Source organism: Lampris incognitus, chromosome 20, assembly GCF_029633865.1.
Source record: "Lampris incognitus isolate fLamInc1 chromosome 20, fLamInc1.hap2, whole genome shotgun sequence".
Classification (NCBI taxonomy): domain Eukaryota; kingdom Metazoa; phylum Chordata; class Actinopteri; order Lampriformes; family Lampridae; genus Lampris; species Lampris incognitus.
The window spans coordinates 7,740,956-7,758,499 of NC_079230.1; the positions used below are offsets into that span (position 1 = coordinate 7,740,956).

Genomic DNA, 17,544 nt, shown 5'->3' on the forward strand with positions numbered 1-17,544 from the left:
ATACACACCGTTTGCCATGGACGCTAGCTGCATTTAGCCTGCAGTGCCTGTCGACCTCAACACGAACCCATCATGGGCAGAAAAACAAAAAAACATACCTAGATGCAGTTCGGTCATAAAATATTTATTAACTGTGTTTACAGTACACATGGAAGCTTGTAAATGGAGTCGACTGTCTTAAGTCTCACTACGGTGAAATCATGAATAGGAAGAGAACCGGACGAACAGATACAGAGAAACGAGAAGAGGATGGGTTCTCCTCGCCAGAGTGGTGGTGGCTTCATTTTAACGGTCGACTTCTCCAAACACTATGTCCTGTGTGCCTGCCACAAGAAAGAAAAGAAAAAGAGCTTCATTCAACTTCAATTCATGCAGTTCAGTACTGACCAACACACATTACCACAACATTTACAGAACAAATCAGATTATGTTTCTGCCAGCTTGATGGTCTGATTCACTCTTATATATATATATGGATCCTCTGAAGCTGGTTTCTGCTGCTTTGGAATGACAAAAAAAGAGGAGTATGAATGTTTTCAGTCAAGTTCAACATTATCTTACCGATAATGGCCACCACATCGGCTAACATGTGCCCCTTGGCCATTTTATCCAGACTGGCCTAGAAGGAGGAAAGCAGTAAACTCATTAATATTGAAACAACCTGAAAACCCACACTGCACATGAGGAAAGAAAGTGTAGATTAGGCCTGTGCTGACTGGCGATCAGATCATACGGACGACTGATGGTCAACGACTGGTGTTTCCTCGCTGATATTAAGGTGATTTTAATTGAGTTACTATCAGATCTTAGATGTGATTAAAATAACCTCTAGAATCTACACCCGAATGTGCATTTAGAGATGTTTCTGGAGGGCGTCCGGGTAGCTTGGCGGTCTATTCCGTTACCTACCAACACGGGGATCCCGGTTCGAATCCCCGTGTTGCGTTCGGCTTGGTTGGGCGTCCCTACAGACAATATTGGACGGGTCTGCAGGTGGGAAGCCGGATCAAAATCAGAACCAGAATACTTTATTCATCCCCAAGGTGAAACTGGGTCCTATTACAGACACTCACGCGCTGGTAAATAAAAACTAAAACCTGACAAGATATGAGATAACGAGAAAAGAGAAAAACAGAAACAAATAGAAATAAAAGATGAAATAAGAAATAGAATTAAGAACAGAATATATAAACATATGTGCAGCATGCACATATGTTTATCCTATCTATACTGCACTACCGCAGCACGAAACAAACACCCGACAGGGTAAAACAAGGATGTGGGTATGATTGCTGCACTAGCGCCTCCGCTGGTTGGTCGGGGCACCTGTTCAGGGGGGAAGGGGAACTGGGGGGAATAGCGTGATCCTCCCACGTGCTACGTCCCCCTGGTGAAACTCCTCACTGTCAGGTGAAAAGGAGCGACTGGCGACTCCACATGTATCGGAGGAGGCATGTGGTAGTCTGCAACCCTCCCCGGATCAGCAGAGGGGGTGGAGCAGCGACCGGGACGGCTCAGAAGAGTGGGATAATTGGCCGGATACAATTGGGGAGAAAAAGAGGTGGGGGGGGGGTGTTTCTGGTGGAGCAGCATGTCTGCCCGCTGAGCCTCGTTAATCAGCACCAGTTAATTTTAAATCCTTCACTACAAACCAGTCTGCCGTCTCTTTTCAATGGCTCTGACACACCACAACTCCGTTCTCCATGTGGCTGCTCACCCAGACTTCGCTCTGCGCTCCATAAGAGTAGTTAATGTTACGGATAGGATCTGGATTGTGATATTAAAGTTAAGACTCCAATTGGGATAAGCGGCCTGGATAATGGATGGCTGGATATTAAAGATAATAACGTTAAACAGAACATGATGCTGTGATGTTGTCACACTAAGCCAGTGGTTCTCAAACTTTTCTGTCATGCCCCCCGCCTCAACAAAATGGTGACAAAAATGAGCCAAGTTTAACTTTCTTTAAATAACATCAAGATCATGAACACTCCTTTCACTTTTCTTTCGGCAATTTCTGTTGTGCGAGCAGCAAACCCAAGTTCCACTTCAACTTTATCAAACCTATTTTTGTGACATTTGTCACTAGATTGCACCATCAGTGCGTGCAAAAGAAGAAATGCAGATATTTAGGAAAAACGATGAGCAAGTCAGTTTGTGCGAGCTCAGGTCTTATCACTGCATTAGTGGCTGCGATGAGCCTGTTTTGCACTGCATGTCTTCTGGAAACGGGGTTGCAGGCTTGATACCGCCACTCTCAAGTCGTGCTCAATGTCGAGCTTAGATCTGTACTTGGTTTTAAGTGAGGCAACGGCAGAAAAGCCCATCTCACAGAGACAGGATGCGGCGAAGGGAGGCAGAATGCCCACAGCCCTCTGTCCCATGAGTGGACACTCCCTTTCCACACCAAGCCAGAGCTCACTCGGTGTCTGGGCTGTAAAGCTCGGGCCTCAGGGAGGAGGCAGATGTCATCTCCATGAGCTGGTCCTCTTCTGCGGAGCTGAAATCAGCAGGTGCTGCTGCACTGAATGGATCTGTCACACAGTCATACGGAGCACTGTTGTCTGGGAAGTATTTTTGGAAAAAAAAATCCTCTCAGGGAAGAGATGTGCTCCTTAAGACATGAAATCACTGTGGTGGCTCCAGAATCACTGGTTTCAAGAACTCGGATTCTCAAAGAAATCGGTATTTCCTCGATCAAGCCACCTGCACCACATCTCAAGCTTTTAAGTGAATGCACTGATCTTGTCTGCCAGGTGAGGAAGGTGCTTATCTCCGCCTTGAAGTTGAAGATTCAATTCATTCAGCTTTCCAGATATATCACTGAGGTAGGCCAGATTCAGAGGCCAGCTTCATGCATATGCTCCTCCAGCAACACCCGAATTTCCTCTCTGAGCTCAGACTCGTGACAACACTTTACCACACGACAGCCACCTCGCCTCGCTGTGAAACAACACAGCTGAATGTTTAGCTCTCATTTCCTCACCAAATGCAGAGAACAACCGCACTCTCAGCAGTCTTGTTTTGATGAAATTGACCATGCTAACAACATCAGTCAAAACCTGGTTTAGATCAGGGCTAACCCGTCTTGATGCTAGCGCTGCTCTGTGTATGACAGTGCGTCCATTGCACATTTGGGGAGACCCTCTCGATTAGTGCCTGCAATCCCTTCGTTTTCCCTGCCACGGTCTGTGCACCATCCGTGCAAACGCTCGCCCAGTTCTCGCCCAGTTCTCCCATTTCAGCCCATGTTCTGCCAGCTGTATCATTGGACAGACGGACAGCCTTCAATTTTGCGGCGCTTGTCTCATCAAACAGTTGACACCGTGTCTAAAGCCGCAGGAAGTAGGAGCTCCTCTGCTATTGTGTGTGGTTTCTTGCAATTGTGTATGTGACTTTGTATGAGACCATGAGTGCTTTGTTGTTCACTGATGCAGCTTTTACAAAGCAGTGCTCCTGCTGACGGTATGCACCACACTGTCTCTGAAAGAACTCGAGCGGTTTATTGACATGACTGAGGTGTAATGTCTCTAAGTGCCTTCTTAATGTGTTTTGGTCTCGTTCTACCAGCTGCCAGAGCTTTCAGACATAAAATACACACTGGTCTCTCCTCATCTCCCACCACATTCACTGTGAACCCAACAGCAAGATAGGCTTCGTCATATTTTCTTAACTTGGTTTTTGGTTGATTACCGCCAGCTAAGCTCTTTGTCTCCTTTGTCTCGGGAGGATCACCCGTCTTTCTTTTCGGCCCTGTCAAACATCTCTCCATTCTGTGAACCTACAGACTCTCTGTCTCACAAAAGCACGTTTTGTTGATATTTTCGCCGTGAAACAGATTCCGTAGTTGTAGCTCCGCACTACCCCCCCCCCCCAGAATGCCTCTGTGCCCCCCCCCCCTGGGGGGGGGTGCACCACACACTGAGAAACGCTGCCTTAAGCACGGATGTTTAGAAGGGAGCCGTTGTTTGAACAGAGGAGACATTGCTATTAAATAGATTTTTTTAACATTTAAATATATTAAATAAGATGTTCACAATTTTTGGGGGCGTCCTGGTAGCATAGCGGTCTATTCCATTGTCTACCAACGCAGGGGTCGCCGGTTCGAATCCCCGTGTTACCTCCAGCGTGGTCGGGAGTCCCTACAAACACAACTGACCTTGTCTGCGGGTGGCAAGGCAGATGTGGGTGTGTGTCCTGGTCGCTGCACTAGCGCCTCCTCTGGTCAGTTGGGGCACCTGTTCGGGGGCAGGGGGAACGGGGGGGAATAGAATGATCCTCCCATGTGCTACGTCCCCCTGGTGAAACTCCTCACTGTCAGGTGAAAAGGAGCAACTGGTGACTCCACATGTATGGGAGGAGGAATGTGGTAGTCTGCAGCCCTCCCCGGATCGGCAGAGGGGGTGGAGCAGAGACCAGGACGGCTCAGAAGAGTTGGGTAATTGGCTGGAAACAATTGGGGAGTAAAAGGGGGAGAAAAAAAACCCAAAACAAAACATGTTCACACTTTTTTTTTTTTTTGAATTTTAACATTTTTCTCCCCAGTTGTACTTGGCCAACTACCCCACTCTTCCGAGCCGTCCCGGTCTCTGCTCCACCCCCTCTGCCGATCCGGGGGAGGGCTGCAGACTACCACATTCCTCCTCCGATACATGTGGAGTCGCCAGTTGCTCCTTTTCACCTGACAGTGAGGAGTTTCACCAGGGGGCTGTAGTGTGTGGGAGGATCACGCTATTCCCGCCAGTTCCCCCTCCCCCTGACCGACCAGAGGAGGCGCTAGTGCAGCGACCAGGACACAAATCCACATCTGGCTTCCCACCTGCAGACACAGCCAATAGTGTCTGTAGGGACACCCGACCAAACTGGAGGTAACACGGGGATTTGAACCGGCGATCCCTGTGTTGGTAGGCAATGGAATAGACCGCTCCGCAGTACACACTCTTTTATAAACGTTTATTCACCAAACTTTAAACTGTACTGCTTGCAGAAACCTTGAAGGTTCAATTATTTCAAAGCTCTGTCAGAAGATGAGCCACGCTCAAGATGATTATTCAAAATCTCTTATCCAAATTAAAGAGAGACTGACATGCCCTTTCTGAACACATTTTTTAACAGTGGGAGTTTGAATCACAACCAAAAATAGGCGTGGTTTTAAGAATTCAAAGCTATTGGCTACTGTCTTCCTGGGTGGGTGGGGCTCGGCAATTCTCGAGTAGCCACGATTGAAAATAGAAACGACTGCCCAAACGTAGTTTAGCTTAGTGCTTCACGATAAACCTAATCACAATCGCGACGTCAGCCTGTGCAATTACATAACCGCAACAGGCGGCGACTTAATTAAATAATTAAATGCGCGTGTGTGAACGTTTGTTAGCGTGCAGTCTGCATATCTACGCCCATAATGAAGAGATGACCAATCGGTCTCTGTTTAGGCAGTGAAGCGTGTGCAGTCTACGGTCACATGACTACCCGGCGTGCTGTGTGCAGACCACAAAGAAGGAAAAAATGGATGCAGATGACAACGAGCAGGATAACGCTGATGAACTGGTGGCAAAAAACAAAAAACAAAACCGCAACCCCTGTTACATGGCAATATTTTGGATTCAAGCTCAGCGACATCGAGCAGAAAGAGGTGCTGTGTAAAACATGCAAAATGAAAGTCGCTACATGTCGCCGCAACACGACAGAATTGTATTATTTATATATGTATACATTTGTTTATTATATCGCATCACAAATTGCATTATTGTCCACAATAATCGCAATATGACTTTTTCACCAAATCGTGCAGCACTACTTTAGATGTTACCAAATTTCAACAAGCAGTGTAAGTTCTTCTTCCTAATTTAAGAAGCTATAGCCGAAAGTTCATACTGCAACCTCTTCTAACGGTTTGCTTTCATAAACTATCAAAATGCCCAACCTTAAACATAGTCAGCCAACACGGTGAAGTTGAGCTCCAACTCGTGTTCCCGCAGGCCGAGGATTTTAAAAAATGGTTCCATAACACTTCATAAAATGCACTTAATGAACTATAAGCAGCCTTGAGGAGGAGTCGTTAAATATGCTAAATAATTGATGGCTGGTGTGTTCAATAATTCACGGCGTCTAGAGAAGTTGAAGCACGCACCAAGTGAGCGAATCCGGGAGCTTTGATCTTGCAGCGGTAGGGTCTGCTGGAACCGTCCGAGACCAGATAAACACCAAACTCTCCCTGGAAAGGGACACACACACAAGCTTGTTACATAACCCCAACAACATGGCTCTCATCCTTATAAAAAAGAATTCATTTCAGAGACGTGACACACATCTACATACTGAAGATGAACGGATCTCAACATGATAACACTTTGGCGGGGGGGGGTCTGTTCTGCTGGTTTTAAATGCTGCACTTGACCAGATGAAATCATAGAGCCTTCATATCAATACGATTTCTACACAGCAATTCTAAAAATTACACGCACAACAAATCATAAACACACACTTTTAGGGCAATCCATTATCCAGGTCACTGCGACGCAGGCCTCACCTTAGGAGCCTCCACGGCTGTGTATGTGGCCCCAGGGGGCACCTGGTAACCCTCTGTGTACAGCTTGAAGTGGTGGATCAGAGACTCCATGGACATCTACCGTGGGATCACAAAAAGACACATTACAACTCAACAGCATACCAGTGGTGTGTAATACATCCATGCCACGTTGCTTTAATAATGTTTCATTACAAGGTCACAAATACTTTTACAACAACACACAAAGAACAACCGCCATCTTTAAGAGGTATTCGTGGTGAACTCATGCCTGAAGCAAAGACGAACTATAAGGTTGTTTTTTTTTGGGGGGGGGGGGGTCCGATTTTCCCACTCTTATCAATTACCCCACTCTTCCGAGCCATCCCGGTTGCTGCTCCACCCCCTCTGCCGATCTGAGGAGGGCTGCAGACTACCACATGCCTCCTCTGATACACGTGGAGTCACCAGCCGCTTTTCACCTGACACTGAGGAGTTTCGCCAGGGGGACGCAGCGCGTGGGAGGATCACGCTATTCCCCCCAGTCCACCCCCCCCCAAACAGATGCCCCGACCAACCAGAGGAGGTGCTAGTGCGGCGACCAGGACACATACCCACACCCAGCTTCCCACCTGCAGACACGGCCAATTGTGTCTGTGGGGACGCGCGACCAAGCCGGAGGTAACACGGGGATTCGAACCGGCGATCCCTGTGTTGGTAGGCAACGGAATAGACCGCTACGCTACCTGGACATCCTCGAATGATAAGTTTTGAGTTTAATCAGCCACACAGTAATTTTGGAGGACTGTCTGAAGTCTTCAAAGATGATCATGTAAAGAAAAACTAGCAAGATAAAAGTTAGTTCTACTCATCAGTACATCTAAAACACAGAGGATGAAGCCCGACAGTAAACATGGCAGAAGAGAAAAGAATTTAAATTTGGGAAGGTAAAAAAGGGGGGCTTATAAAGACATGATTCAACCTCTTTAAAGGAAAAAAAAAAAAAAGTAAATGTTGTGAGCCGAGTGCAAGTATGGGGGAAAAAAACTCTCCCTGCTAGCCTCACCTTCATCTCAGACCTCTTGGGTGGAGCAACTTTGGCATCATCCACCTTTATCTCCCCCTCTGGCATCTTGTTTAGCGCCTGAAGCACGATCCTCAAAGACTGCCTCATCTCCTCCACTCTGCAAAGGTACCTTCACCACACACAAGAGGAAAAGGAAGGACAGGTTGGATGGAGGCTGTGCTACAACTGCACAATCTGTAAAAACTTTGCATCCCAAATAAAGTTTTTGTGTTTGTGAGTGCAGTCAGACGTGCAGTGTGTTTGAATAAATTGTGGCTTGACATCATGGCTAAAAGGTTTCTAATGGAACAGCAAAAGCCGGGGAAATAACTGACAGCAATTCATTTGAAGTGCTTACCTGTCGTAGCAGTCTCCTTTGCTCCCAATGGGAACGTCAAATTCCACCTCGTCATACTTGTCATAGGGTTGAGACTTCCTCAGGTCCCATTTGATACCCGACCCTCTTAGCATCACGCCACTGACAGAGGAGAGAAAGGATGAGTGTCAAACGTCACTCTTGTACAGCTTGGGAAGCTACTTACGAGCGGCATTTTGGTTTTGTTTTTTCATTTGGGTCATTATACTTTCCAAAGGACTCGAGATCAACTTATAAAATATTTTCAGAACATCTCTAAAACTTTTTGGCTGACTTCCACAATTTTTGCCAGTGTCAAACTCCTAAAGGAGTGCTACACAAGGACAAGCAAGCGCCAGAAAATGGCAGTATGAACAGCAAAGCAGGGGAGTGTCACCAAGTCTTTGTCAGCCATTACCTGAAGCCACAGTTAAGGGCATCCTCAGCAGACACCACCCCGATGTCCACAGTGCGGTTCTTCCAAATACGGTTGTTGGTCAACATCTACCCACAGGAAAAAGAAAACGTTAGAAAATCTACCAGTCCCGTCTCTGCCTAAACCATCACGCCAGCCCTTTATCTTTTCAAGAGGCCAGGTTGACATAAAAATGCTGCTTATTACGGTTGGTCAAAATTTTCCTACCGGCCACCATCAGCCCAACAACCGGCAATTGCCGATGTATTCGTGATATGAGGAAGATCCACTGACTTGGTGGAAAGCGCACAAAAAGTGCTGTCCTTGAATGTCGAACAAGGCAAGGAAATATCTGTGCACACCAGCCATGAGCACGCTGTCAGACAGGGTGTTAAGCATGGCTGGAAATATCATCACCCACCTGCACACTTTGCTTACACCAGATCAGGTAAGGATGCTTGTTTTCCTTTTGAAGAATCTGTAAACTTTTCGGTAACACAATTTTTTTTTGTTAGGTTTTTTTTGCACAGGGATAGCCTACAATTTCTTTAGATTTATTTTTATTTGCACCTTATTTTTACATTTTTCCTAATTCACTGTTCGTTAAGTAATAAGCTAAAGGGTGTTTTTAGCCACGGTGCAAAGCGGCATTATTATTATTTTGCGCTTTGTTTTTCCAGTTTTTGTGTTTTTGTTTTCGGAGGGAACTCGGCGTAGAGCCGCTGCTCCTTCGTGTCGAAAGGAGCCAGTTGCGGTGGTTCGGGCATCTGATTAGGATGCCTCCCGGGCGCCTTCCGTTGGAGGTTTACTGGACATGACCAACTGGGAGGAGACCCCGGGGTAGACCCAGAACTCGGTGGAGGAACTCCATGTCCAATCTGGCCTGGGAACGCCTTGGGATCCCCCAGGAGGAGCTGGAGGGTGTTGCTGGGGAGAGGGACGTCTGGAGTGCCCTACTTAGCTTGCTGCCACCGCGACCCGACCCCGGAGAAGCGGCTGGTGATGAATGAATGAACTTTGTTTTTCCATTGTTCAAATTTATTTAAGCAATACAAGAGGCTACACTGTGTGATTTTAGAACAGCTTGATGGCGTTTTTAGCCACAACTGAAAGGGCATTATTATTATTTTATTTGTCCTCTTTTTCTCCCCAGTTGTACTTGGCCATTACCCCACTCTTCCGAGCCGTCCCAGTCACTGCTCCACCCCCTCTGCCGATCCAGGGAGGGCTGCAGACTACCACATCCCTCCTCCGATACATATGGAGTCACCAGCCGCTTCTTTTCACCTGACAGTGAGGAGTTTCACCAGGGGAAGTAGCACGTGGGAGGATCACGCTATTTCCCCCTCCCCCCCGAACAGGCGCTCTGACCGACCAGAGGAGGCGCTAGTGCAGCGACCAGGACACACACCCACGTCCAGCTTCCTGCCCGCAGACCCAGTCAATTGTGTCTGTAGGGACGCCGGACCAAGCCGGAGGTAACACGGGGATTTGAACTGCCTTCCCCATGTTGGTAGGCAACGGAATAGACTGCTACGCTACCCGGACGCCGGCATTATTATTATTTTGCATTTTATTTGTCCTCTGTTCATAGTTCTATATTTAAGCAATAGCCTATGTTACGATAGGCTGTAGCCTATATTATTATTATTTTGTGCGAATGTTATCTGATTTGTGTGGACCAAATATTTATTCTGTTTGAATGAAATTGTCTTCACCTTATTACATTACGTTACATTACAGTCATTTAGCCGACGCTTTTATCCAAAGCGACTTACAATAAGTGCATCATTTAACGTAGGAAATCAGGAGAACTACTAGTCATCAGAGGTCATAAGTGCATCTAAACAAGCATCTAAGAGCAAAACCAGCGCTGAAGTAAAAGTGCAAGAAAGATTTTTTTTTTTAAATGAGTGAATACAATAAGTGCTAAGAACAAGTAACAGGGTAGTAGTTCTTGAAGAGGTGAGTTTTCAACCTGCACCGAAAGATGGGCAGCGACTCCGCTGTCCTGACATCAGTGGGGAGTTCATTCCACCACTGTAGGGCCAGGACAGAAAAGAGCCGTGACCGGGCCGATCGGCAGCAGGGGCCTCTGAGCAACGGGGCAACCAGGTGTCCCGAGGCAGCAGATCAAAGTGGTCGGGCGGGGGTGTAGGGGTTGACCATGGCCTGGAGATAGGAAGGAGCTGTTCCTTTCACTGCCCTGCAGGCTAGCACCAGAGTCTTAAACCGGATGCGAGCAGCTACTGGGAGCCAGTGTAGGGACATGAGAAGGGGAGTTGTGTGGGAGAACTTAGGGCGGTTGAACACCAGACGAGCTGCAGCTTTCTGAACAAGCTCCAGAGGTCTGATGGCCGACGCCGGGGCGCCAGCAAGGAGGGAGTTGCCGTAGTCCAGCCGGGAGATGACCAGAGCCTGGATGAGCACCTGTGCCATCTCATCAGTGAGGAATGGGCAAATCCTCCTGATGTTATAGAGGAGAAATCTGCAGGAGCGAGCAACCGATGCAACGTTTGCAGCAAATGACAGTTGGTCGCCCAGGATCACACCCAAATTCCTCACAGTCTGAGTTGGCGTCACCACGGTGTTGTCAATGGTGATGGCCAGGTCTCAGTGCGGGCAACCTTTCTCTGGGAGGAACGTCAGCTCTGTCTTGTCCAGATTGAGCTTCCTTATCTGCTGACATCCGCAATCTTCAATGTGAAAATCTAATTTTACAGAAACTTCTGTTACAGCCTATAGGCTGCTCTTCTTCAGTTAAACAAAATAAATCACTTTTGCTAAGCAATAAGCTGTAAAGACGGGCTGAACAGCTGTCTGACACAATTTGAAAGAGTCCGATGGCGTCAGATGAAGGACGCCTCTGCTTGCATCCTCCAAATGAACAAACAGGTGGGGATAACATAACTATGCTATTCAATGATCAGGGTGTGCGCAACTGCACATACAGTTTTTGGTGTAGTTCTCAAATATGATTTATGAATTGACATTGCTTGTCAGCACCAATTGATCGGACAGCAACCACTTAAGACGGCTTAACTGTCATTTAGTCACTGCCCTGTTTTGTGAAATCAGTGCAATAAGAATATGCATATGGTCCAACTCCATCTGCCAGTTCCTATTTGTGCACGCTTTGAATTGCACTTTACAGGTTAATTATTAACCAAGTTGAATTCTTGAGGAGGCAGACCATTAAATTAACAAAATAAAAGGAAAACAATCTCGCAAAAAAAAACAACTGTTGATTGGACTCAGCCAATCACCAATAGCTTGTTTGCAGTTACGTGATTCTGATGACACATGAGTTTCAGATGGAGGGCAGGAAGAAAAGCAGAATGGACGAGATGGAGCTAGTTTAGCCCAAACTGTGCTAGTTTAGATGATATTATGAGAGAACGGTATAAAGAGAAAGTAAGATATATTGGACATGATCCTTATGAAGAGTGACTTTTTTGACGAAGTGGTTACTGTACACACACGCGTTATCCAACTCCGCTCCTCCCGACCGCAGATGACGGTTCGCAAGCCATTTTTTCCGCCGTTTTCGGTCAATTTCTTGCACACACCCCCCGCCCCGAACAACTTTTGGTACTCAATAAAAACTCCTTGTGGTTTCTCAGTTAATGACGCCAAACAGAGGCATTTTGAAAGTTTGTGATAGTGCTTCCTATGTAGAAAATCACTTCCTGCCCTCCATCTGTAGTTCGTGACGTCATATGCAAACAACCTATTGCCGATATATTCGTCCAATTCACCCAAGCCTATTGCCTACCTCTTCCACTTCATCGATCCTGATGGAGAAGTTCTTGCTCCACTCATAGATGTCGTCCATCAGACCAAGTGGCAAGTCCTGCAACAAAGTTAGGACACATAAGCATTCCGATTGTTAGCATCTTTTCCACAAGCCACATACATAATAACTTGACATGCACAGACTGTAAAAAAACAAGAACCTCACTTTGTAGCTATGAATAACTTACAACCTACGTCTAACAAAACATGTGCTCATTTTCAACGAAATATCAGTCATAGAATGATGGAAGAGTAGTTCATAGAATGTCTACCCACAGGATATCTGGTTGCATCATTAGCTCTGCACACAAATGCAGTCACTTTAACTTTCAAATATATAAATAAGCAGCAAATCTAGAGCATAGCTTAGAGAATGGCATCTTTCAAAGCATATTCCTACCTGGTGCACACCACCGGGTCTAACGTAGGCAGCATGCATCCTGGCTCCAGACACGCGTTCATAGAACTCAAACATCTGTTTAAAGGAGGACAGTAAAACATTTAGAGGGATAAGCAGAGTAAAGGGCTGTCAGAGGGAAAATTACAAAGCTTTTCTCAAAAAATGGGAATGTAATGGTTAGGAAGATTGCGCCTGCCATATGGCATTGAAGTACCAGCTTAAATGCCTTTTGTCTGAGATAGGCAGCATATCAACTTTAGGCAACGTTTGAGGTTAGAGGATGTCATTCAAAAGGTAAATATTTATTAAAGCCTGGTTTGGCCTGACATGGCACTACAAGAATAATGATTGTGTTTGTGATCTCCCATAAAGTCTTCAAAATGAGAATTTCAACATAGTCTTTCAGGATTGGCACTAAAATTAATTTGCTATAAGAGATAGACTAGGTACATCAAATCTTTTGAACTAGTAAATGTACACCACAGTAAGTGGGCAACTTTAGATGTGGCAATGGCTTGTTGGCTTGTAATCAGAAGAAGCTCAGTGCTAATCTGCAGACTGGCTTGAGAAAATCTGGTCATGTTGACAAGTATAAGTAAGGTCAGTCTGAAAAGATGCGTACTCATCAAGTTCTAAATTTCTTAAATCAAGGTTTAATTAAAAGGGAGGGGGGCCGAGATGTTAACCTAAATGAAAGGAAAAAAAGGGCGGAAGGATTAAAGCTTAAATTTAACCTTTTAAGGCTAACCAAACCCAACCCCAAATATGAGTGACACCAAACATCAAATAGTGAAAAGGATGGTACTGACCTGGCCATCTGCTCTTGGCTGGTTGCTGGTGCCAGGTGATGTCACCATCTACTGTATTCTATACAAAGTGACAACACCTAGTACCAACAACCAGCCAATAGCAGATGGTCAGGTCAGTACCTTTTGATGTCAGTTATCACACAGACGTGGAGTTTGTTTGCTCTTTAAAGCCGTAAGAGAAGCAAAATATTATGCTTGAGCTTCAGCAATTCTGACCTTCTCTCTCTCCTCGAACATCCAGAAGAAGGGGGTCATGGCACCGATGTCAAGGGCGTGCGTTGTGACAGCCATGATGTGGTTCAGGATGCGTGTCAGCTCTCCAAATAAAACTGCACACAGCATAGAACACTTCCATTTACTATGCTCAAAGCAACCTACTGAATTGTTTAACTCCATTAGTAGTTCTAAAATAATGTGGCCAACTGCTGCCCAAGAATTCACAGTGGTACACAAACTGTCCATGTCAGTGTGATGGGGCTTTCAACTATTGGCAAACTGAATGTTAAGTGTTCTTGCATTGCATACATGCACTTTCATGTGTATAATGTGACAAAATTCCTTCAATCCTGTTCCACACATTAATAACAACTCTTTCAGCAAGCACATGCACACATCTTCTAATCCAAATAACAGACTACATGTCCATCTTAGACACAGTCATCTGGTGTCCTTTACCTCGGATCCACTGTGCACGGAGTGGGGCCTGGATGTTGAGCAGTCTCTCCACAGCCAGGGAGTAGGCCTGCTCATTGCACATCATGGACACATAATCTAGGCGGTCGAAGTAGGGAAGAGCCTGAGACAAAAAACACAACTAAATTAGACGGTGTGCTCAGGTGAGGTATACTTGAATTCAAAGACATTGCTTTATTATCTTGGCTTTTATCGGTTAAAAAAAAACTTGTCATATAGGGGAAAAGACATCAATGCCAAATTATGATTAAAAAGAATTCTATAATGAAAATGAGAGAATTACCAAATAAAAATTCCCGTTTGTTGAAAAGACTAAGATGAAACGTCAAGACACTACTGTCATCAAATAAATGTGAGACAAAAATGTCAGAGATAAACAATTGGACAACTGAGTGATGTGAATTTTTTATTGAATGACCTTGTGCAATTACTTTGCAAAATGTGAGGGCCGGTAAGGCGATTTACAGGGGATCCGATCATTAACTGGCATTCATGCAATGGTACAATCTGCAAGGTGGGTGCACAAACATGACTAAATTATGTTCTAACCAGGAACAACAAGAAAGTCCAACTATAAAGCCGTAAAAAGTTAAGAGTTAGCATTTAATGTCACTGCCACCACAGCCTGATTTCAGAAGAGAAATTATAAATGGACAAATTGTACGCAAGCCCCAGGGTAGTCCAACCTTGGACTACCCTGGGGCTCGAACCCAGGACCCTCTTGCTGTGAGGTGACCGCACTAACCACTGCGCCACCATGCTGCCCAGGCAATGATTATTTCCCTGCATTTTTAGTCTTACTAATTAGAATTAGACTAAAACTATTTGTTAACCAAAACTGCTTTAGTTTCCATTTACTAAAAACAGATTTAAGATGCAAAATATTAAAATGACTAAAATGAGATTTACTCAAAAGATTGACACTAACACTTAATTTAAAATTGCCTGTCAAAATTAACACTGACTCTCTATTTTGCGTTAAAACATGAGGTGAGTAGAAAGGTGAGACGCCAGCGATGGCCAACTAAACTCTCCAGGTAGACTCATGAGAAGCTGGGGTGAGGTGTCTTTACTACAACACTGCCACCTTCAGTCTAAACCACATCACCATCACTGTCCTCTACATCTACACCTCGTTATATCCTTTATACATGGAGACCACCATCACTGCCCCCTACATCTATACCCGCTTTTTTTTCCTTTTCTTTTTTTCCTACTGCAAGTAGCGGAGACAGGCTAAAAACAAGTGTTTACTTACTCTTGAATCTTACAGTGTAGAGCAATTTCCATCACAAAAGCTGACACCCTTGTAGATCGTACATTACTGCTCTATAATGTCTTCCTTCACACAACCATGTATAGGTTTCTCCATTGCTATCACAGCCTGGAATTGATACCAATGAGAGAAAGTAGAGACCCTATCCCCAGAGAAAGATTGATTTATCAACTTGCGAGATTGAGCTGGTTTACCAATCCATCTTTTGGTACCTATGGGGCTCAACTGTAGAGCACTGCACCTGCCTCTCATTGAAGGAGTTCATTTAAACCGGTTATGTGTAAATGGTTTACTACCTGCAAGTAAGTCTTGTATTCAATGAGCTTCTCTGTGCCACGGTGAAGCAGACCGACATGGGGATCACATTTCTTGACCGATTCCCCACTTAGCTCCAACACCAGACGCAATACACCATGGGCTGCAGGGTGCTGGGGACCAAAGTTAATGGTCAAGTTGGACACAGGCTTCTCCATAGGAGGATCTATGTCTGCAGGGAAAAAGAAATAATATAGGAAAAGATCAGGGAATATTAACAGTGTAAAAGATCCCATGAAATGAAAAAAGTATTTTCATTTCTGTTACCTATCTGCACTTGATCTATTTAACTTTATGTTGTATAAATCACAAAGAAGATTGCTTTGTCTTTGTAAGAATGTTTTTATCTTCCTGAAAAATACAATAATAGTTTGATTTTGTCATCCTGCACTTGCTGGAGCAAGAGAAGATGAGTGATCTTCTACCCGCAAATTGAGACTGGCCAATAGCATATCAATGTCCGCATTTTTCTAAAAAATGCCAGGCCATTATTGGCTGTCAAATTGAATTCCTTCCCCATTTTATTCAGTTATACAAGAAATCACAGGAGTTTGCAGTACTCTTAAATGGCATTTTATGGGACCTTTAAGTGGTAGGTTTCCAATGGCATCTTGTCTTCCTCAATTACAACATGCCATTGTTAACCAACATGGCATTCTCAATGGTGCCGATGTTATTTTTGCCTTATTGCTACTCATGCACACCTCAATACCAGAGTCTGTGTATGACAGACTTTGAGCTGTAAAGGTACAGTCAATATGTTCACGTGAAGAAGCATGCACACGCTAGCCTTACATATTTCTAATGTTTTTAAGGGGTTTCCACACTTTCTTTTGACATCCATCATAGATGCATGAGGCCAAGGAGAGGGTATTTGTATACTATGCCATGACACAAACCAATCAAGACTGCAGCGAATACAGAATTCATTTACAAAGAGCATTTTAAATCTGTGTCTATATGTGTGTGAACGATACCATTCCATGGTGGTGGGACCCATTTTTCGTTGAGGGCAGTAGGGTACATCACTGCCCCAGCAAACTGCTCCGTCCACTCCACATCTGGCTGCCATTGCTTCTGCCTTTATAGCCAACACAAGAAGGTATTTAAGGCTTACCTAATGACTCAAGTTGTGCACACCTGCTGTTGCCACAGTTTAATACTTATGATCCAGAGACTTTAATCTCATTGAGCCATGACTGGCATTTAGGTCGGGCTAAAATCTGTCCTGGGCCGGCTACTCAGCGCAAGCCAATCTACTATTGATCATCACACTGAACCTCAGTCATACGGGGAGAGATTTAACCCTTCGTTGTTTGATTAGTGATGTTGATCAAGGATCTTGACTATGAATACCCTCTATTACGCCGAATAAGTTTACTGTGTGACAGCTATTCAGTTTGGATGCCCCTTCGTAGTCGTGCTAAGCTGAAAGCGCCGCAGACTGTAGGGTAAGATGGTAAACAGTCACACGTTGGGTAACAACAGGACGACACAATCAACGTCCTACCTCAGATATAGGAATCATAGCAGAATCGGGCAACTAACTGAATAGGCCAATCGAGATTTTTAAATGTACAGCAACAAAAATATTTAGTGCACATTCCAAATATAAGAGAAAAGACAAACTGCCACAGATAATTGACACAAAGCCTGGAAATGTCGGTTCATTGGCCAGTACCTAGCGAGCGTTTCCGTGGCTAGTTAAAATGACAAAACTAAACACACAATAATTTCCAGGGAAGTCATGTCCCCGTTTTCTAGACTTACCTGTTTTGCAGGACAGTGCAACTGGGGCTCGCCGGACTACTGTTTAATATCAATTTTGTTGAAGGACGTCCCAATTTTGTAAGCGACCTTAACATAGTGGCCGCCATCTTGGCTGTACGAAAGCCGATGACCAATGACGTAGCAG

At 45.0% G+C, this 17,544-nt stretch overlaps 1 protein-coding gene across 1 annotated transcript; it reads right to left on the reverse strand.

The window, feature by feature from the left end:
* Positions 1-103: 103 nt before the first annotated feature.
* Positions 104-17,544, reverse strand: ndufs2 (NADH:ubiquinone oxidoreductase core subunit S2). The gene is made up of 14 exons (XM_056300331.1): positions 17,400-17,544; positions 16,607-16,710; positions 15,611-15,801; positions 14,021-14,141; positions 13,562-13,674; positions 12,537-12,611; positions 12,117-12,194; positions 8,345-8,430; positions 7,930-8,049; positions 7,572-7,701; positions 6,530-6,625; positions 6,131-6,214; positions 562-619; positions 104-323 (listed from the first exon to the last, which is right to left on the reverse strand). The coding sequence occupies exons 1-14, from the start codon at positions 17,504-17,506 to the stop codon at positions 286-288; spliced, it is 1,401 nt and encodes a 466-aa protein (XP_056156306.1). The 5' UTR covers positions 17,507-17,544; the 3' UTR covers positions 104-285.